At 41.1% G+C, this 22,042-nt stretch overlaps 2 protein-coding genes across 2 annotated transcripts in view; one reads left to right on the top strand and one right to left on the bottom strand.

Moving 5' to 3' along the window:
* Positions 1 to 1,721: 1,721 nt before the first annotated feature.
* RPL6 (ribosomal protein L6) lies at positions 1,722 to 5,062 on the bottom strand. Its single transcript, XM_062590190.1, has 6 exons — positions 4,810 to 5,062; positions 4,595 to 4,693; positions 3,902 to 4,045; positions 3,007 to 3,055; positions 2,433 to 2,617; positions 1,722 to 1,920 (listed from the first exon to the last, which is right to left on the bottom strand). The coding sequence occupies exons 1-6, from the start codon at positions 5,029 to 5,031 to the stop codon at positions 1,768 to 1,770; spliced, it is 852 nt and encodes a 283-aa protein (XP_062446174.1). The 5' UTR covers positions 5,032 to 5,062; the 3' UTR covers positions 1,722 to 1,767.
* Positions 5,063 to 5,887: 825 nt separating this feature from the next.
* The window catches only part of PTPN11 (protein tyrosine phosphatase non-receptor type 11), a 31,468-nt gene continuing 15,313 nt past the window's right edge, over positions 5,888 to 22,042 (top strand). The window contains exons 1-8 of the mRNA XM_062590036.1: positions 5,888 to 6,042; positions 10,647 to 10,769; positions 12,011 to 12,205; positions 13,530 to 13,722; positions 15,128 to 15,244; positions 15,749 to 15,862; positions 21,136 to 21,232; positions 21,861 to 21,940. Coding sequence (XP_062446020.1) covers positions 6,029 to 6,042; positions 10,647 to 10,769; positions 12,011 to 12,205; positions 13,530 to 13,722; positions 15,128 to 15,244; positions 15,749 to 15,862; positions 21,136 to 21,232; positions 21,861 to 21,940 — 933 coding nt within the window. The 5' untranslated portion in view covers positions 5,888 to 6,028. The remainder of the gene's footprint in view (positions 6,043 to 10,646; positions 10,770 to 12,010; positions 12,206 to 13,529; positions 13,723 to 15,127; positions 15,245 to 15,748; positions 15,863 to 21,135; positions 21,233 to 21,860; positions 21,941 to 22,042) is intronic.

Here is a 22,042-nt window from a genome sequence, read left to right as displayed (position 1 = left end):
CAATATAAGTATTCCTATGTACAATTTGTACATAACTTCAGTAAGCTTTCTAAACATACTGGGCTAAGATCTTGCCTTGGTAGTATCAGTAAGCATCTTTCCTGTATTAGCAATTAGCAAATTACTAGCAATAAAATGCATGTGGCATTTCTGTATCTTTTTAGAGTTAGTTTAGGTAAACAGGCCAGTCCTATCATCACATTAAAATCTCTCAACTTTAAAAAAAAACACCTCTGTCTATACCCATTATCCACCAGCAGGCTGGTTGCTGTACAGTTGGACAAAGCCTGCTCATTGGCTCCCTCTGCTGAACCACACATTTAATCTTGTACATCAAGAGGAAGATGGTGGAAGAGTAATCAGTGCCATATACTGCTACTCTAACACAAGCCAGCACTAGCTAAAGACCACACAGCTTCCAGTGGGAGTTTCCACTGAGCCAAGTGTTCTGCAGGTGCCCATCTTGTTTCATCAGCTCTGCAGCACAGGAAGCCTGACCTCTCCTGCCATGCAAAGGCTCTGGTGACCAGTATGAAACCATGCTGCAGGCTTTCCCCTCAGTGAAGGCTGCATTACTGCCTTTCCCAACCTCCTCTTTTCATGAAGCTTGTATGATTTTGATGAAATCTCTACTCCCTGTCAAGTTTGACCTCATTGGCTACTTTCAACTAAGAATTAATGAGAAGACAGATGGTACAGTTATATAAGCCTTGTTTCCTGCAGCCAGATAAGTCTGGCTAAGAGCGAGCTCAAATGTGCCAAATCTGTTAATATGTACATACTTAGTTTTTCTAAGAGCAGAGCTTTACTACTGAGGTATTGTCTTTCAGTTATCTGAACTGTTCTCAGAGGAAGTACCTAGACAGGACTAACTGTCTTAAAAGCTGGCAGAAAGTGAGGAGAGAGTAAGTCTTAACTGAGCAATCCTTCCTAAGTTCCCCAGGGTAGAAACATGCTTGCCTTTAACAGAAAAATTTTTATTTTTTTTCCCCTGAAACTACAGAATTAAGAATCACGTTCTTGCTTTTTGGTCTAAGCAGATACTGCTGTGGCAGGTATTCTTTCCAACTACAAGCATCACAGCCCTCAAAGGTAACCAAAGAACAGAAAAAATATGGAATGCAAGTCCCCTCCTAAATTCCAAGTATGATTCCGGGAATGTTAGTTATCCACAAAACTCACGTGGAGTACTCCCAGTGTTCCCACTTCAAAATGCAAGGCACAGCTCCTGAAATGCCTCTAAGAGGGTTTGCCAAGCCTGTCCACAGACTGACAGATCAAAGCTGCTCAAAAATACCATCTCAAAGTCATACGCCTGCTTTAAAATGCTAATGAGTTGCACAGTAGTGGCTTGTTGCTAGGACCTGCTTCTTCAGGCAAGTTACCTGAAGCACAAGGTACAAATAGCATTAAGGGTGCAGAGAACTAGTACACCAGCACAAACACTGTGACGCGTGATAATTCTGCAATTCATCCTGTAGGGAGTTAATCCAGCATTTTTATATACATTGTTCCCAATGGACAATCCTCTTTTGTACCTCATTCACAGTTAAGAAATGTGAAATTCAACTGCTTGTTCTTTACTGTTTATGCTAAGCAGCAGTCTCATCCACTCAAAATGCTACTTACAATTTCACACCAGATTTTTCCTATCCTTTAAAGGACTTGCACGTAGGATTTGCAAAACACACTATTGTGAACTGCAAGGAAGACACCAGAAATTCTTTCATTTTCCTCCTCAAATTTAATATGATGTTTTCAGAATAATTAGAATACCAATTTGTGAGGATAAACTCCATTTGAGAGAGAAAATGTAGACCGCAGGTACCCACGGAGCTGAGGCACCTTCTTGATTCTTGCCAGGATCTGTGAATCCACTGCCTTCTGGTCCGACTTGCGTTGCTCCGTTATCTCGTATTTCTAGAACGAACATGGAATAATGTTAAAATACTCATAGAGCGATTACAGACTCATCTATGGACACAGGAGTTCAGTGCAAGCTCTGAGCTCTTGGCACCTCAAGAAACCTTCTTTGCCTTCATTCTAAATATGGAAAAGGTGGTAGGAGACCGGAGGTGGCAGAGGGGACTGAAGCCACTGTTTGGCTTAGGCTACAGATGATTAGAGCCAGCAGCACACTGTTGGCAACATCAAAATAGCACAGGTGTTTCTCAAAAGAAGCTCACCAATATTCAGTTAGAATAACCATAGCTGCTATTCTGCTAAAGGTAGAAGTGAAAAAACAATGCCATATTAATTCATTTTAATGGCATTAAATCACTTTACTGAAGACCACTTAAATTAAAGAAATACTGAAATACTGAAGACCATTTAAATTATAATTGTCTATTTGATTCACAGAATTTCCCCTCTTCCAGCCTGGCTTTAAGTAACAAGGACATTTGCAGAGAATGATCAGTTGCATTTCTTACTTCTTTTTCGGTGTCAAAGATCTCGCCTTCCTGGTGCTTTGGCTTACGCAGCCTCTTCTTCTTAAAGTATGCATCAGTAAGATGCTTGGGAATTCTCACGCCGGTGATATCAACCTTGGTAGATGTAGCAATAACAAATTTCTGATGGGCCCTACGCAGAGGGACACGGTTGATAACCAAGGGTCCTAAGGGCAGAAGAGAAGATACAAAAGGCCAGCTTTTTTGGAAACAGCCACTACTTTTTAGGTTCTTTGGTGTGTAAGGTGACTAAGTTTTACAGAGATGCTCACAGTTAAAATCTGAACAAAGTCCTTCTTCCCAGCCTACAGAAATCCAAAAGATGCTTCCTGACCTATTTCAGATATTAAAACTTAATTATCTCCTCTCCAAGATTCACAAAGATGGTTCCACATAGTCAGATGAACACATAACATACCAAACCATCCATACACCACACAAAGTTGGACTTAAAAAAAAAAAAAAAAAGAGAGAGAGAGAGAGAGAGAGAGAGAGAGAGAGAGAGAGAGAGAGAGAGAGAGAGAGAGAGATTTGACCAAAAAAAACAGTTTCTTACCTGTAACAAGCAACAGGCCAGTAGCAAGCTGCTTCAAGAAGACCACACGCTGAAAAGAGATGTGATGTTATTCCTCAGGTCCAAGCATTGCATCTTTGATGCTTGGGAAATACTGCAACCAACCTGGGACGGTGTCTACACTCAGCCCATATTATGGTACACGCATTGACAAAGCATAAAGGCACAAATGTAACTGTGCTACATGAGGGGTAACCATCCACATGAGCCACACTATAAATGTTTCAAAGAGCAATTTTGCCAGTGTTATTGCATCTATCACAGACTGCAGCTCTCTACATGCTTCACTGTTTAATGCTGAACAAATCTATTAGGCAAAAGATCTGAGAATGTACTATTTCTATATATTCTACAGTACAGTAAGACAGCAAAACTGTCACACAACTTCTCTGAATACCCTTGTAAAATCAAGAACTAGATAAAAAAATAGAAGAGGATGACAATATATTATCAGACCTGTCTCACAGCTGTTTTTTATTATTTCTGATCTAGGACCCTAGGTTTCCTTCCCTGAACAGCATTCTTTTAAGCGATGTGACAGTGAAGCTGAAGAATGCATTAGTATAACATGAATCGACACACTTTTTAGATTACAGCAAGACTCCCTTAACCTTGAACAACTGAATTAGCCTGTCTTATTTCCAGCTCTGTTACAGTAAGACATTTCTTTAGAAATTGTTTAAGGAAAAACCAGCTATACAGAGTTCACAGAACCTATTCAGAGCTGCAGATTCCCATCTAGGGCCTGGAACAACATCCCATGAAATCATCTGGTAAATTCAAGTTGCCCCTGCTTCATCAAAGAGATTTAAGCAAAAAACCCCTGCAAAGCACCATGAGAGCCATGACAAGAACACATGAAGAAGTTCCAGGTTACCTTGCCTCTGTGACGACCAGTCAGAAGGATCAGAACAGTTCCTGGAGTAATAGAGGCACGCAGCTTCCTCTTGTGCTGACAAAAGGGCTTTTTGCCATGACTCAAAAGCTTGCGAGGAACATCCTCGGTTGGGTAGTATCTTGGCTAGAGAAAAAAAGGACCAAAACATATTACCATCCCATATTCCACGTTTTGGCAAGCTTTCACTATTTTGATCATTACCCCAAAGGTGACCTTTCTGAAAGATACTTTTTGCTGCTTGTGGCACATCAGGAAAATACTGAGTATTTTCTTTTGAGCTACACAACTGCAAAAGCTAAGATTAAAGCTGTATTTTTAAGCATTCTTCCAATTTAGTACAGCAAATGGCAGAGGATGACCCTCTCTTGCCTGCTAATCTCTGAATTACAGGCATCTCCCCAGGGAACCATGATCAATGGACCTGTTACATCAAGGAGGTAACTGAAAACTGTCACTGTTACATTTACAGGACAGGGGTTGAGGCTCTTGCTGGATGCAGGACTGATAGGTTACACTGTTCAAAATGCACATCATCTAGGCAAGATTCACACAAACATAGTACACTTAGCCCAGAGCAGCCTTAAACTGGGAGCATCTGAGTTCTTTTTCATGAGTGCAACTTAGTACTGCATGATCTGCCAAGAGCAAGCTTCTTCCCTGGAACACTCTTACCATTTTGCGGACTTTAACCACACGGCTGCCTCCATTCTTATCTCCACCAACTGGTTTGGTGATGGTTGCAGGTGGCTTTTCCTTCTTTTTCTTTTCTATCTGCAGGCAGAGAAAAGAGAACATAAATGATGTTTCAAACCAAAGTTGCTGTAAAAAACTATCAGAGGCAATCAGACAGCATGTTTATTTGACCATGGTATTTCTTGTCCATCTACCTTTGTTTCTGGAGCAGTGTACTTGCGCTTGTACATTGCTTTTCTGGCATACATGGCTGAGCGGGAATACCGCCCGATTCCCCGGGCCAGCACAGGGTTACGGCTGGCATGATGCTTCTTAGGCTTCCTTGTCTTCTCACGTATTTTCTTCTGGCTTGCCTTCTTCTCACCTGGTTTACTTTCACCTGACTTTTTATCACCTGTCTTCTTCTCGCCCGCCATCTGCAAATCCAAATAATATGGAAATTTATGTATGATGAGGTGTGCAGAGAAAAATATTACAGCTGCGAACGACAAGAACCGGAAATCAAGTCTTTAAACCAGTCTACCTTTTCTCAGGTATCTTTTACAGTCATAGCCAACCAAGGCACCATGCAGACAGGAGCCATCCCCTTTGCTGCCGTTTAGTTAAAAAGGCCCCTTTGTGCTAATTGCTAATGACAACAGTTACAAATTCACTCAGGGTGCTCAACTCCTTAACTCCAGGGAGCCCAAGGGGCGGCACAGGCACGACGAGGCCGCAGCCTCCCTTCTGTCGCCGGGACCGCCGCAGTCGCACTCGCTCGGCGCTTGCCTCGGAGCTGAGGCCCGGTGAAGGCCCGCAGGGCTCGCCGCGGCCGGACCCGCCGCCCCGCGGGGCTGCGCCTGCCCTCCTCAGCCCCGCAGAGCTCCGGCCCCCGCCAGGCCCAGGCTCCGGCCCTCGGCCGGGCCCCTGCGCGTCCCGGCGGCTCCGGCCCTGCTGCCGCTCCACAGCCGCCAGCCCTCACCCGCGTCCCCCGAGGGCGCCGGGCCGCGCCCCGGGGCCCCCCGCGGCCGCGCGAGAGCAGATGGCGGCGGATAAAACCCGCCGAGCACCAGCGCCGCCGCCCGCCGCGCCGCCATTCTCACCTTCCGGGGAGGGAAAGGGGCCAACATCCGGGCCCCAGCGCCCTAAAGGGAGCGTGCGCCTGACGTCACCGCGCCGGCCCCGCGGCGCGCCGGGACTTGTAGTCTTCTCGCCGCCGAGGAGCGGCGCGGAGGGCGGGGCCGGCGGCGCGCGCCGATGACGCGTGGGGGCCGCGCCGCGCGCCGAGCGCCTCCGGGGCCTGGAAGCGGCCGTTGTTCGCGCTCCCCCTCAGGGCGCCCCTAGGCCGCGCCGCCGCCGCCGGCCCCCATGTGACAGGCGGCCGTCGAGGGCGGGGGGGGGGCGGCCGGGCTGCACGGCGACCCGCGGGGAAAAATGACATCGCGGAGGTGAGGCGGGAGCCCCGCGGGGTGTGGGGCGGGCTGGGGGCTGCGGCCTCGCCGAGCCCCGCCGCAGCCGCCGCGGCCAGGCCTCCCCCCCCCCCCCCCCCCCCGCCGCTGCCTGCAGCCGCGTCCCCGCCCCTCCGCCCGGCGGACCGCGGCGGGCTGGTCGCGGGGCCGCCGCCGCCGCCGCCTCCGCGCGGGACCGGGCCTCGCCCTCCCCGGCGAGGGGCCTGGCCGCACGGCGCCGCGGGGGGGGGAGGGGGGGGGCGCTACTGGCCTCTAGTCCCGCCGCCCCCCCCCCCCCCCCCCCCCCCCCCGTGCGGAGGCTTCTGCCGCCGGTGGGGGTTTTTCAGCGGGTCTTCCCCTTCCCGTGCCCACGTACACCGCGGAGGCCAGCCCGAAAGGCGGGTTTATTCCCGCCGCGAGCCGCCCGGTCCGCGGGCAGGGAGAGTCGCGTTGCTGAGCGGCAGCACCAGCCCGTTTTCAGACGAGCGTTGATCAGCAGACCTGCTCGAGGCTCTTAGTTTAGTAGCAGCGTCCAGTCTGATTTCACATCCCTGTAGCAGAGCTGAATCAGGATGACAAACTTCGGTTGACTCTGTTTTCTTTGTTATTGCTTGCAACCTGTCCTTCATGTGTTCCAGAGTTTGTTTTAATTTAGCTGTCTGTTTGGGGTTGAGAGGTTAAGGTGAATGTTAGATTCTAGAGGAGTTACTGTGCTTAAAAAGAACTAAAATACTTATATTCTTATTTGCTATGCCTAATCTGAAATTCGATATGTGTTTTCAAATAATACCTATCACAGTGTTATTTCTTGAACGTTTGGGTATCCTCTTTTTTCTGCTTAAGATGGCTTAAGCCTGGTTGATACTCAGTCTGTGGCAATTTGTGGTTGATTCAGGGGTCTTCTGAGGTGTGTGGAGGATCTCTAGTTCATGTGTTTTCTGATTGTCCCCACTTACATGTTAACATATGTGTACGGGTGCCCTTTCAGAAATACTTGCTACCTCATCAACAGGAGCAACTGTCTTACCATGCTTGGAAGTTTAAATTGTAGCTTGCTAGGGAGACTAAGAAAAAGGTTAGAAATATAAAGTGTTGAGCCTATAAATAGGATTAATTAAACTATCAGTCACCACCTCCATGAATGTCATGGTTGTGCCAGCCAAGGCTCAAAACTGATTTAATCTTGTGCCTCCTTGAAAAGGTAATTAGAAAAGCCAAAACTCAACATGGAAAAGTAACTTTCTTTTCTGCTTTAATCCAATAAACCTTTCTCCTACCATCTACTGTCCTTTCCTCTCTTCCGTGTCCTCTTTGCTGTTTGTAGTAACTTCACAGCTAAAGAGAAATATGCTGGCAATATATGACTTTTAAAATACGCATTCTGCTGATTTTTTTTATTGACTATTCAAGATGTGACTGTATTTTTTTTCTTAAAATTATTTTGTAACAAGGCTATGTTTCCTGCCACATCATAGTTTTTCGAAAAAATTCTTTTAGGTGATACCCCTTTATTCTTGTAAGCAAGGTCTCACTATTTTTCTAGTTTCTCTTTTGGTAGTATTTTCATCATACTATAAAGTAAGTGACTTAGAATGGTATATGGCTGCAACCCCTAAATCAGAGTTGCTGTAAGGAGTATTTCATGTGTTGTGAGGACAGCTAGCTTAATTAAGAGTCTGTGTGTGTTACTTTCTTGGTTGTACCTCTTGGCTGTGATGGTCTTTGCTAGGGATAGCTTCTGCACCTGCTCAAAACAGAGGTTGAAGAAGGAAAGCAGAAAAAAGCCTAAAATGCATTCCATCTCTATAAAAGGAAGCAAAAGAGAAAGTCTTCTACAGGGCTTATGTTACTACTATCTGTGCCTGCAGTCCCCTTTGCTCTCCCCTCCGGTTTTGGAAGGGATGTAGCCACCAAGGTTCAAAAGCGCACATGTGATGGCAATACTTCAAATGAAGTGATCTTGATTGCTGGTCCGGAACCATTTAACAGAGATCACTAACACCCCCATTTTTCTATTTGGGGTGGCTGACAAATGCATCTTCCTACTCAAAGCCAAAAATACAAAGATGAGAGAGCAGGAGTACAAGTTACCATTAGAACAAAAGTTACATAAAGTGCAATAAACTCAGTCTCCAAGACGTAGTTTTTCTTGTTCTGCACTAAACTTTTTGCCATCTTCAGTAGGAGTGCATATGTAGGGGTGAGAACACCTTTTCTTTTCTTTTTTAATAATAATCTGTCATTTCTTTATTTTTTACGTACAAGTTATTTGTGTTCCCCTCTGCATATTAAAATACATTGTTTTTCTGTTATTTTACATCATTCTAACTAGTGGTGTGTGGTTGCTTCCAGGTACATTAAGGTCAGAGTAAGATACTGGAGATGTTGATACTGAGATTAATAGAATATCGCCATATAATAAATCTGTAGAGTTGATTCCAGCAAGTTCCACTCCATCTGTTTATAGATTTCTGGATGTAAACTCAAACACACAAATACATCTCTTGAAGCCTGTCTGTTTTTAAAACTCTTATAAGCCATTCAAAATGTGGTCACATTTTTCTAATCGAAGTAAAAATTTTGGAGGTGGAAGTGTGGGGAGTATACTATCAACTTCTTCCCTCCAAATCTGTCATATCCCGAATATGTTATTTAATATTTGGTTCACCCTATGTATTGATGCTTGTGCTGTTTCTTTTGTGAGACTGTATCAAAGCAAAATATATTTCCCTGTCAGGACACTTCTCTTGACCTTCAGATAGTCAGTAGATAAATGTGGGATTAATTATTGAATCATTTTAATTCCTATTTACTGAGACAACTTGGAAGTATTTTTTAATATATTCTTTTCATGACCTATACTGTTTAGGCGTCTTTTCTTTTTTTCTTCTTTTTCTTTTTTTTTTCTTTCTTTTTTTTTTTGGGGGGGGATGTTCAGTTAAAGATACAGTAGTATTCAGTAGGTTTCCTTGGTGCAGATAGAATATACTTAACCAGAAAAATACAAGATTCACGAGAGGGGTCATTTACTGCTGAAATGGAATTGGTACATCTGTAATCCTGATTCCCATTTGAATGTCTTGCTACATGTTTGGAATCTCCAGAAATGTCCAGAATATTTGCATGAAAAGTTAAGCCTGAATAGAATAGGTGGGATAAGGCTTTCCTGGGAATATTGACAGCTTTAACAGTTTTCAGTATATAAAGAATTGCTGAACCAGTTGAAGTTTTAAAGAATTTGCATATTCCATTGTTACTGTGTTAGCTATAAAGCAGCATGGAATCCTGATTGTATCAGGATTGATCAGAATATTTCTGTCTCTCTGTCTGTCTTTCAACATCACTCATAACTATGAGGCTGGCTGCAGACAGAGCCTCTTACCCTGATATCTTGATTTACTTTATGAAAATTAAGAACCTGATGTACAAAGAGCAGTAACCTGTGTTCTTTCTGCAGAAACAGATGTGTGTTTTCATTTGTGTCTTTCGTAGTGTCTGATTTACAGCAATTCTGAAAATAAGGGATCTCACTTAATTGCCTGAAAATACAAGCCTGACACAGCCTCTAAGACAGTTTGTGATTGCTGCACTCACCTCTGTCCTTGGGCTGTCTCAGGCAGTAGTGGAGACTGTAGCCTTTTTTTTTCTTCCTCTCTTCCCTCAGTTTGTCTTCTAAAACCATGTCTGATAGACCCCTCACAGTACTAGAGCCCTTCTGTGTTCTAGCTGAAAGAATGGAATAAAATTCCCAAGTTAAAGATGAGAGAAAACATAGATGTGCAAACTGAATAGCTAAGAATAAGTCCCTCAAAAGTTAATGCCAAAGGTGGAGACACTGAACTTCTTAGATATAGACCATATACAGCTCTCCTTTGGCAGGCCACTATGTTAGTCCTTCAAAAGGTTGTTTGTGGGTGGTGAATATTGATATGAGATTCCTCTGTGTTTGTATTTAAGTGTGGTATATTCAGATCAGAGAAGTTGGCATGGTGGTTGAAAGACAGAGCAGTGCTCTCGTGTCTGGCAGTGGTCAGCACCACGTTCTTTAGAAGAAGGTGGAAGAAGACTGGGCAGCTGCTGGTTGCCCACAAGCGAAGTTCTTTCTGACCTCTATCAGTTGGTGGTCAGCCTATGCCCTAAAGCATGAGGTTTTGTTTAATTTCTGACTCTTAAAATATTTTAAAGTGTTACTTTGGATGTTTTTTGTTTTATTTATGAATGTCTGGTGTGCCAGTGATGACTGTATATGTGAATTTCTACAGAGAGTTTTTCCTGATTGAGTGTCCTGTTTTCTAGGAGTAAGCAAGTGTGTGACTTGTGGTCTCTATTTACATTGTATACCTTTCTTTGGTGTTATTTAATATGAGCAGTTTGAATATGTATAGATATAGCTCTTTTGCTTTTAAAGCATCTCTTACTATTAGTAAAATTACAATGTAATCTGAAAACAAATGATGCCTGTGCTAAGATGGAAATTCTTACTAGGAACAAAACTCAGTATTGTCTATTTTAAAACTACCGAATTGTTCTATGTAGTATTGTCATATAAATTAACACTTAATACAAGAAGATTGTTTATTTATTCTATTTTTAATCTCATATAGATGGTTTCATCCAAATATTACTGGGGTGGAGGCAGAAAACCTACTATTAACAAGAGGAGTTGATGGCAGTTTTCTGGCACGGCCCAGCAAAAGTAACCCAGGAGACTTTACACTCTCTGTTAGGTAAGTTTACATATTTTTTTGTCTTTCACTGCAGATTGATAAGGTTTTCCCTTTGATACGGTTTTATAGGAAACAATTGGAAATGAAATACTTGTGATGGGAGCATTTCTTCATCTCTTAGTTTGTTCACCTTTTCTTTTCTCCTGAGGAGGATCCCGAATACTTTTACACATCTTGGGAAACCGCAGTGTAGAGGGTACTGGCTTCTGATTCTGGAGACGGCCAGGAAAGCTCGGGGAAGCCAAAGCAGATTCACAATTGCATTACTTTATACCATTTAAAAATCCATTTGGTAACCATCTAAAAGTAGCAGAGATCTGAATTACTGGTCAAGTACTTGCAAGGAAATGTTCTTCAGACTGTGTTCTTATAGGGAAAGTCAGCAAGTTTTTAAGGGCAACTCCAGTGCTATTTCAGCTTCCCAAACAGGCCTCTTGCTACTCTGTGTGCAGTGGTGGGGAAGGGAAAGGAGAGTGAGAGGAAGTGGGTAAGAGAAAAGAGAAAAATAGGATTGGTGATCAGAATAATGTTGCTTGGATGCCTTTGAGATAATGGACGTTGTTTAACAGAAAGAGATTCTTTCAGAGAGTTTTTCTTCATTAATGGTAGAGAATTTAGGAGTACAAATGGCTTACATTAGCCAATGACAACTATTTATTAAAGGATAGATGTTAGTGTGAATTTTTTGGTATCTGTGTAAGTCCTTAGAAAAACTTGTAAGGGGTTAGGTTCTGTGGATTTGGCTACTGGGGTCTATTTAGTATTTGAGTTGCTGAAAAGGCATTAGTAGAGAGATTTGAAATCAACACTGTAAAAGGGAAAGCAGCAAACAAGCTCTAACAGGGTGTCTTGGAATGCTGAAGACTTCTCCCAGCCTTGTGTTTGTGTATGCATTTCTTGGGAGATCTGGAGAATTTCTGTTGGAGATTGAATCCACAGAGCTTTCACTGGCTTAGAGCATCCCTTCATTATGGGAATTCAGTTTTCATCCACTCTTTACTGACTGTTGAGACAGCCACTTTCCCTTCTTGCAAGCCACTGAAATGTGGCTGAAGCACACTCAGATGTTCAGTTGCTTAGTTATGCTGCAATATTTCAGCTGGAAAGTGACATAAAATGTAAGTATGGGTTTCTTCAACTTGGACAACAAAACACTAAATGTAGAAGTAATTGACTGGAAATCAACTGACTTATGTGATTTTATTTATTAATTAATTTATTGTCTTTGTTTCAAATATTAGACGAACTGGAGCTGTCACCCACATCAAGATCCAGAACACAGGGGACTACTATGATCTCTATGGAGGAGAGAAGTTTGCTACACTGGCTGAGTTAGTCCAGTATTATATGGAACATCATGGGCAGCTCAAAGAAAAGAATGGAGATGTTATAGAGTTGAAATATCCACTGAACTGTGCTGACCCTACATCTGAAAGGTCAGAGAAATAGTGGTGAAAACCCCAGTGTCCATGCATTGCTTACCAAATGCAGGAGTTATCACTGTTAACAAAAAAACTGCTTCTCTTTGATGAAAAGGTAGTCCTATCTTATACTACAACTAGTCCCACGGTTTCAGTGAGATTACTTGCCAAGTAGACTAATAAATATGATTGAAGATGAAAGCATCTACTCTGAAGAAAATCGATCTGGAAGCCTTCGTCCTGGCATGATATAGTACTAGAAAAGAAGTTCCCTTGATTTTTATTGGGAGAATGTTTTATGGTTCTCTCGGTGCTTCTTGAAGTCCTTAAGTACTGCAGGGAATTCCCAGGTATAGTTCTAGGCATAACTTTATACACCTTTTCCAGCAGAAGGCATGCGTAAGAGTAAATGATAAATGCAATTGTTTGACTGCAAACTCTTGTTTTTCGGAACATGGATGATAAGAGAAATCTGAGACTTCTGGCATATATTGAGGGAGTACATGTCAGAAATAAACTTCTATGGCCAGTAGATGTCAGTTTATTCCCAGAAATGAAAAAGCAAGGAAAAACATTAGGACAAGTTCCCTCACTCCTCAGAATAGCTTTTATTTAGCACTAGCAAGGAATGCTCTCTGCTAACAAAAGATAACGTTGAACTCAATGAAAGTGCATGGTGTGAGAAGTGGCAGAAACAATGAAAAATTTTTTCTTTTGGTAAATGAAACTGATTTGACCTTCCTTCAGTAATTATCTGAGTCTTTCCTGAAATCTTCGGGGATTATTGCCTTTCTAGCCATGTTTCTAGAAGAACTGAGACTTAAGAATATCCTTTCCAGTTCTGAATATGATGGAAGGGTGAGGTCTCAAAGATATTAAGTTCTCACAGGTTTCTTGGGAAAGGACATCTCAGTGAAGGAAATGGAACAACAGTAAATGCCTTGACTGAGGAAAAGGCTGCCGTGTAAACTCACGCTTGCTAGAGAATCCGTTTGGATTGTTTTAGAGGACCTAAACTGAAACTTTATTTGAAGCTTGCATGAAATGCAAATTTTGGTGCTTAGAGAAGTGTTTGTTGTGAACCATTTCTATAATCGCATGTGTTCATGCCTGTGTACTTCCAAGACTCCTTTTGTCTTTTGATTTTTTTATTTAATTTATTTATTTATTTGTACACTGGGAAGTTTTCTGTAGACCTGGACGCTACTTCAGTCTGCAATCTAGTATGAGGGTTTTAGGTTATAATAACTGTTTAGACTGCATGGATTCAGTCATGGCTAGAATGACAAATAAGAATATCCTGACAGAAGTACCTGTCTGCTTCTTATTCTGTTTGAAGGTGGTTTCATGGGCATCTTTCTGGAAGAGAAGCTGAAAAACTGTTAACAGAAAAAGGAAAACATGGAAGCTTTCTTGTGCGTGAAAGTCAAAGCCACCCTGGGGACTTTGTTCTATCTGTCCGGACAGGAGATGATAAAGGAGAGAGTAATGATGGGAAATCTAAAGTGACGCATGTCATGATTCACTGCCAGGTATGATGAAGCAGGAGCTTCTTTAATAGTACTACTTCTATGGGCTTTATATTGTAACAGGAGGTCCATTCTACACTGCTTATGTATTCAAGGAGTTGAATAAGTTTCCCCATGGTACTGTGTGCGCTATACGTCGTCTGTTGGATCAGATCAACTAGTTTGATAGTTTCAACATTCAATTAGTGCTTTATTTTTGACTGCTTGCCTAACTGAATCATGTCATGCTACACCATGCTGTCAAGTACTTTCTGATAGATTTAACTGTGATTGCATCAGAAGTCTGTCTCTAATCCTCTGCTGATGGAGCCCTTCATGTTCGTGAATCTTCTTAAGCAGGTTGCAGTCTTTTGGATAAATCATATAAAAATAGCAGTAATTGGACAAATAGAGATCCATCTGAGTATGTCTGTTTCTCTGTCATTTTCACAATGTCTCTCTTGATAGATGAGTAAAATTCAGTAAATATTTTGAGTATTTAATCCAAGGAACATTTTAAATCAAAAACTTGAATTTAATAGAGGTTAGTTCTCTATTTAAGTACTATATATTACATTATAGTCTTCTGATTGTCATATATGCCCAGGGTTTGCTGTTAAGTAACAAAATCTGTGTACTTTTTTCCTTTTTAGAATAAAAAATGTTGCAGCAACTTCATTACTTAAAAACAGCTAAAATACAATAACAGAGGATTTAGAGATGGAATTGGCTAACTAAGACTTTAAAACTGTCACTGCTAGATTTTTTTCCAGGAATGTGGAGGCAGTAGGAAAGAAACTGTTTTGTACAATGTGGGTGTAAAAGGGACCTTAAGATGTCATGTAATCTGCCTTACCAAGTCTGTCCAGTTCTACATGAAGGCAAATTATTCCTTTGAGAAATAACTTCACATTTCAGTGTGCTTTGTTTGTATGATAACCTTTCAAGAAAACCTTTCCTTGATTTGTAGGTAACTACCATTAGCCTTTATGAGACTGAGGAAAATAACATTCCTTTACTTCCTTGGGATGGTACCAGCCAATACCAGCCTTTCAGGACCTGGTGATAGACTGTTTTAGGAATTTGAATCTATTTTCAAAGTTAGTTTCTGGATTCTAATGATGTAGCTCAGATAGTCTGCTTGATGACTTAACCTATTTTCAGAAGGAAACAGCTCTCAAGGAGGCAGATAAAGTGATTTTCACTACGGAAGGCTATCGTTTTTGTCACCTAAGTGTGTGTGCCTGTGCAAGCATTTCTTGTCTTTTTATTAAAATTCTAACGTTCCCTAGTGGAAGGGCCTTACTAGATTTATGTACATACATTTTTGAAAGAAATTTTCTCATGTGTTGCATAGCCCGAAGATATTAGTGTAGACTTCATCATAAGAAGTGCATTTGTTTTGATGACTGAGCATCTGTCTTTCAAGGATCTAAAATATGATGTTGGTGGAGGGGAGAAATTTGACTCTCTGACAGATCTAGTGGAACATTATAAGAAGAACCCCATGGTAGAAACTTTGGGCACAGTATTGCAACTCAAACAGGTGAGTGAATGGAGAAAATACCACTAAATTTTGTTACCTTCAGCATGTGCTGTTGAGGAAGTGCAGTTTTTTCCATGTGTTCTATGAGATATTTTCTTTTTCCTAATGCAAAAATAAAGAAATAAACTTTGTGAAACTGGATGGCAAAGTCAATTAAATCTAAACTGGTACAATTATTTAGCTGCTTGTAAAGAACACTCTTGTGTTTGTGTGTATAGAACTTCTCTTGGCTTCATTGTGGCCCAAAGGATTGCAAGAGTAGTCCAGAGATGAGAAAACTTAATGCAATGAAGAAGCTTTAGATAAAGCAATCGTTCCCTTCTCCCTTCCCCTTCTTTGCATGACTTGTAAGATTTCGAAGGCCAAATGGATACTTGGATCTTAGAATTTTGTGTTACCTATATAAAATATACTTAATGTAGGGCTGTACAATGCATTTGTTTTAACCGTCTTCTTGCAGTTGTCATTGGTATATCATTATTTAATATTTTGTACCTTTCTTAGCCTTTGAACACCACCCGTATTAATGCTGCAGAGATTGAAAGCAGAGTGCGAGAGCTGAGCAAGCTAGCAGAGACTACAGATAAAGTAAAGCAGGGCTTCTGGGAAGAATTTGAGGTACTTTATTACATTTAAATGCTGTTAATACTGGTGAATTTCTCCACTACTAAAAAGCTAGTTTTATTACTGCCTTTCCAATAGTATCTCCCAATCACTTCAAATCCCTGTCCTTGTCATGTGTCCTTTTCATGTGTCAGGTACAGCTCATGTTAAAATCTAGCAGTTCTAATCTTGTGCCTGCTTACTGAATGGTTCAAATATTTGCATTCTTTTTTCTCTGAGAGGTATCCAGGTTCTGCAGTGCTGTTTGTTCCATACCTAAGCATGATTCCTCCTATATTTTTTCCCCATTCTGAGGGAGCCTGCAGTACAGCTGTCATCATATCTGGCCCACCAGGATAATTAATTAGGCACATTCCTGGCTGCCTTTTCTCCATGTGGACAGGAAGAAGTCTGGAGGCAACAGCCTATTTCTAGCTTCCATCATGCAGACCTGGGTACCAGTGCAATAGCAGTATCCGATGCAGCTGGACCATGTCAGATTTATTACTCTTAGAAGGTGAATTACATTGTGCTCTCTCTTGCATATCTTAGTGCAGAGGGACAGTTTGGTATGTGGTGTGCTGTTTTTTGGAGGGTGCATACCATTGCTTTAAGAAAACTTCAGTGAGATTTCTCAGTCAATAGATACTCTTGCCTTAATTTTGTGGCTTCTTTAATAGCCATTTTTGCTGCTCTTAAAAGTATTTTGAAGAGGGTAGCCTCACAAGTGACCTCTGAGATTTAAAAAAAACATTGATTATATGTATTCCTTGGACTCCTGGGGATTTATTTTTGTTTTGGTTGAAAGTTTCATTTGACTGCAGCCAAAACTTCATTCTCTTTCCAGAGAGTATTCCTTTTCTGTTCTGCATACCTCTTATGTGTTTAACATAGCTGTTCTGGCACAGTTTTCCTGTCCTTTGAAGCCCTGATGACTTCAGGGAGCACTTACATTTGAAGAAAAATACAACTGAAACTGGTAATTTCTCAAGTAGTGAAAACTAATTGGGGATAATAGAATCCAAACTACTTGAGTCTTCTCTGAGGCCTAACCCTTCTCTGACAACTGTAATGACTTAACAGCTGCATGCAAATGATGATCATAACGAGAAGGTTTAGAAATGATATAAACTGGCCCATTATATTTAAGATGCACAAAATTTCCATAGGGGAATGTGGAAGTCCACCAGCAGATGGCAGCAGGAAATTGGGAAGTCCTGTGATATAAGCTCCATCATAAAGAGGCTGGTTTTGGCTATGTAATGCAATTTTTTATAAAAAACCTACTTGAATAGTGATGGATTTGCAAAGAGACAGTCCAAAGAAACTCTCTTCTGCTCAGACATATTCAGTAGCTCAGTGTACTTTCCAGTCTGCTTTGTGACTGTTTTGGAAGGGCGAGTGGGGGAAATAAAACCATGAAAAGCAAGGATTTTACCAAAGAGGTAACAAATTTCTCTACAAATATGGATGTACTACAAGAGGGTGGCGTGATGGGGATGTGGAAAGACATAAAATAAGAATTCTACTTCCTGTTCTTTGAAATAGTTTGTTCTCCTAATCTACTGCCTTCGAAGTCTGAAATGGCTAGAATACCCCTCCTCAGTGAGCAAGGAGCAGGAAAGCCCAAGATAAACACAGCTGGTAAATCAAAAACAACACCTTAAGCTGATTGGTTTAAATTGGTAGCAGTTGGCTTCTTCAGAACTGCCATGGTGTGATTTGCGTTAGGTTGCTAACCTGGGGTGCTCGAATCACGTGTGGATTGTAGGTAGGTGAAGTTTGGCCCAAGTCTGCTGAACAGTCAGAATCTCAAGTGGAGGTGGAAGCCAGCAGAGGCTACTGTGGTCATTACTAAGGTCTTAGGGCTCTGTTTGTTAAACCTACTAAGCAGTGAAGTGGTGGATTCTTTGTGGAGCAGTTCTCATTTATTGCCTGTGAACCCTTCCTGGAGGTAAAGTGGCCTCAGCCCTTGAATTGCCTGTCTTGCAATGTGTGAACTTTGATATGTGGCCTGAAGGGTCAGGAAGATTAGCCATGCTTGCTATAATGGCCAAAACTTGCATTTGGGAATAACTGCTTTTTCTAGAGACTGTGATCGGTGGAGTATTTCATATCATGGTGTGCAATCTAGGTTGTGCCTGTGGTCCCTGAATGATTTAGCCTGAACACGCAATGAACATGATTTTGCAAGTTAGCCAAGTAAAGTGTCTGTTAGCAAACCTCCCTGGAGACTCCATGCATACCTTCCTCTTATTTGGAGGGCATAAAAAGGAAAGAGTATTCCCAGTTGGCTTGCCCTAGTTATTGGTGCTGGCTCTCTAGAAGCCCAGTGAATTAATGATTTTTCTGGAGGGAAGCATTTAGGAATGGATTCTTGATTTTTTTTCAAAAATGACTGAACTATTGCTTGGCGTTTATGCTTTCTTTTCTGACTTGTGCTCTTTGCGGAATAAGCTTGTCCTGTAATGAATTTGTCGGTTGGTCCTTAGAAGCGAGGTGTTTTCCTGTCCTATAACTTTCCTGAGGACAAATATTTGCTAGCAAGCCAAAAGGCTTAGAGAAAGTAATTGTAAGAGATGGAAGATTCTTATTGTAAGACATCCACTTTTCCTTTTGCTACTGTTAGTGAGGACAGCACTAATCTTTAACTTACAATATGGTCTTTTTTGGGGGGAATGAAGCAGTCTCCTAGCAGTTTTAATGGCATGTTTGTCATTCACTTCAAGTTGAGCAATGGCTATCAGTCTTGGGAGGAAGCGTGGAAGCAAACTCTGGGTTGTTCATGAAATTCTGCATGTGCTGTTTATGGTTTGGCTGCCCAGACAGTAGTTATAAATTACTTGTCTTTAGGCATATTTAAGGATGTGCCTCTTGTCCTGTGAACCACTAGGCAGAAGTGTTGGCAGTCTTCTGTAATGCTTTTTGCTTCTGAAAAATGGCTGTTTGGTGAGTTTGATGCTTCACTAGTGTAGTAAAATACAGAACTATGTTTCAGATTTATTCTTGCATTATGCATATCTCTTAATGGACTTCTTACAAGTTGCTGCTGCACATGGATATCTCCTCAGGGATGCTCAAAGCAATAATAAACTGTATGAAGTGAAGATGTCTGAAGCTAGTGTTTCCACACACTTGTTTCCATTTTATAACCTGCAAACAGAACTTAGCTTTTGGTTCTTTTGCTTTGTGTTTCGTTTGGCCAAGACCTCAAAGTGTCAAATTTTGATAATTTTTATAAAGGTTCTCAGTAATACTGGCTTAGCCAGGCATCTAAAAAAAAAAAAAAACTCTTGTGAAGTGGCAGGAGGCAAGGTTACTGCAAAATGCTGTTTCACCCATGACTAGTAATAGCAGGCAGTGCTTTATGGGAATGTTTTCTGTCTTTACTTCACAGACATGAAATCTCTCAACTCTCCTGTGTATGGCTTTTGTTCTCCAGGGCCTTTGGTTTTCCTGGCTTTAGAAGGAACCTAATTGTCCAAGGTCACTACATGAGGCAGTAACAATAATGGAGACCAAAATAGAAGTGAGCAAATGTGCCTGATGTGCTCAAGCTTTAAAGCCAAAGTAATTCTGAAAGAATATTAAGGGTGGTAATAGCAAAAGGAACAGCTCCCTAAGTCTCATGATCTTTCTTTTAAAAAACAAAGACATGTAGTCTCTGGTCTGCTTAGCTATGTTGCAAATAGGGAGATTTGCTACCAAGCAACACTGCCACGAAGTATGGATTTGCTGTTGTCCCTGTCATGTTAATTGTGAATTGGACATAGAGAAGTTACGATCTTGTCGACAGGAGGAATCTCCATACTGATTTTCTTGTTTCTGTATTAGGATGATTTATATTGACTAACCCTGTTTGCAGTTACTTGAGCACTGGCATTATTTTGGGCATTTTATTTGTATTATCCATACCGTCAGAAATACTATAGCATTCCCATTTGGACTTTGGCCTTATTGATTTGACTAAGTCTATTGCTGAACAAGGAATCAAATTCTGCTCCCAAGTCTGTTGGCCTGTTCTCCTTAGTAAGCCAACTTCGTAGCATCTGTGTGTGTAATAAGAGTGACAAAACTTGGTTTCCTTCATTTTGTGAATTACTTCTTATTTGAAAGGTATAGCATAATTTACAAGTTCAAAGCACTGTTGCTACCCTCAGTGCTAATTTGCCTCTAATTTGGCTTTGTAGTGCCATCTGCATACTTTGATTGTTCTCATCCTACTGTTTTTTTTTCTTTGTTTGTTGTTTTTTAATGAAGGCGTAGACAAGTGTACCTTAATATTCTGTTTCTAACTGCTTAAGGACTTTTAAGTTTGCCTGATACTTAAATACAGTTGATTCTGTTGAGGTGCTTTATTGGATTTTCTCTATCTCCTTCCTCTTTAGCTGCCTAGAGTTTGTCTGGCTGTGGCTTGCAAGTTGTGGCACTGCTGTAACACAGCCTTTATAATCTTAGGGGATGTGGCTTTGGGACTTTTGAGCAGTGTTGCTACACACTTGCCTCATCTGAAGGAGAGGAAGGAGACTGCTGAATAAGGCCTAGAGGGATCTAGAACAGCTCAGGTAGAGAAGCTTGGCTTATAAAGGGCCTTACTCCTTTGCATACTGGCAATGATTTGAACATGTTAGTTACTAATCACAATCAATGATTAAAAAGCTAATGACAGTTCAGTGGGCAACTTTTAACCCCTTACCCTGCCTAATTCAGCAAGTAGGAGAAATGTGGCATTACTACTAACTTTTATGCTTAGTAGGAAAGATCTAGCGATAAATACTGTTTTAGGCCTGTTCTGTGGGATGCTGCTTGTGTTTTTTGATTTGCTATTTAGGGATCCCTTCCAGATAGCTAGACTTCTGAAGACAAAAATTTTGTTTCAATTCTTTGTAGGCTGTTCTGTCATCCTTGTGCAGTGTTCTACAGCTAAAAGCTTTGTGGGACCAACTACTTGGATAGAACAATAGCATGAGAACTTTCTTGTTATAGTCAATGTGGTTTAAAGAAGCTTTGAATTCATAGGTATATTAGATGGAAAATAGCTTGCTTTGTCACTCATTCTGTTGTATTTAAGTCATGCCTTTTGATGCCTTGGAAAGAATGCTGTATTGAATTTGAATGGGGACACCCAAGATCTCTCTCCCAGATCGCTGACAGGTATTATAATCACGTGTCAACTTTTCTGGGAGAAAGAATCACAGAACGGATGGTGAAAGAGTCTTGTACCTCTCTTCTTTACTAATATATTGCTGCTTTTAATGAAACCAGTAATTTGTGCTGTTTTCATCTAGACTTTACAACAGCAAGAATGTAAACTTCTATATAGTCGTAAAGAAGGTCAGAGGCAAGAGAACAAAAACAAAAATAGATACAAAAACATTTTACCCTGTAAGTACTTTTTGTTTTGTTATAATGTATATCTTTTCTGCTTTTTGTGCTTTTCTGTTCCTTATTTTTCGTTGGCTGGTAAATACGGTGTTAATTAAGCACCAGCATGTTGTTGTATTTTGTCTCTTTAGTGATGACTTCCTCTTACGTTGTCAAATTAGTCCATACCATTTCCAATTTGTGCATGAATATGTGGTCTTTGTAGATACAGATATTTGGATTCCCTAATATTGTGTTTATCTTCAGCTTTCATATAAAGGCATCACATTCGTAAACTGTTATTCAGCAGATTGGAATGCTTAAATTTAAAGAGGATTAATTTATAGTACAAAACGGCATGGAATTAATCTAGCAGTATTTATAAGCCCATTTATATTGACCTAGTGCTTGACTGTTCGTGCCTTCATGAAGTACTAACTAAGGTGAATAAACATTTAGATGTTGTGATCCACTGGAAGCTTGTCTTGGAGAAGAGAGAAAAGGTTGAGTATTCTGACCACTGTTTGAGTTTGACAACTTAGTTTCTGGCAATGGTATGAAATTACCCATCTGATGGGTATTTAAAAATAGCCATGTGTTCACAATCGTAGGATGCAACTACTTAACATATTTGTATATATTCTTCTAGTTGATCATACCAGAGTTGTTCTACATGATGGTGATCCAAATGAACCTGTTTCAGACTATATCAATGCTAATATTATTATGGTAAGTGTACTGCTACCTATAGGAATCTCTTATTGACATAACCTGTATCTACTCTTCAGCATGCTCACCTGATTCCAGGTTAGTCTTTTTAATCTCATTTAT

The sequence above is a fragment of the Rhea pennata genome, chromosome 17, assembly GCF_028389875.1.
Source record: "Rhea pennata isolate bPtePen1 chromosome 17, bPtePen1.pri, whole genome shotgun sequence".
Lineage (NCBI taxonomy): Eukaryota > Metazoa > Chordata > Aves > Rheiformes > Rheidae > Rhea > Rhea pennata.
The sequence above is the reverse complement of the archived record's forward strand: the minus strand, read 5'-3'. Positions and strand labels throughout refer to the sequence as shown.

Excerpts from the sequence above, each read along its gene's own strand:
- RPL6 (XM_062590190.1), bottom strand. The coding sequence starts at position 5,031 with ATGGCGGGCGAGAAGAAGACAGGTGATAAAAAGTCAGGTGAAAGTAAA. Across the intron at positions 4,694-4,809 it reads ACACTGCTCCAGAAACAAAG|ATAGAAAAGAAAAAGAAGGA; the intron begins GTAGATGGACAA and ends CTCTGCCTGCAG. Across the intron at positions 1,921-2,432 it reads TCTTTGACACCGAAAAAGAA|AAATACGAGATAACGGAGCA; the intron begins GTAAGAAATGCA and ends TGTTCGTTCTAG.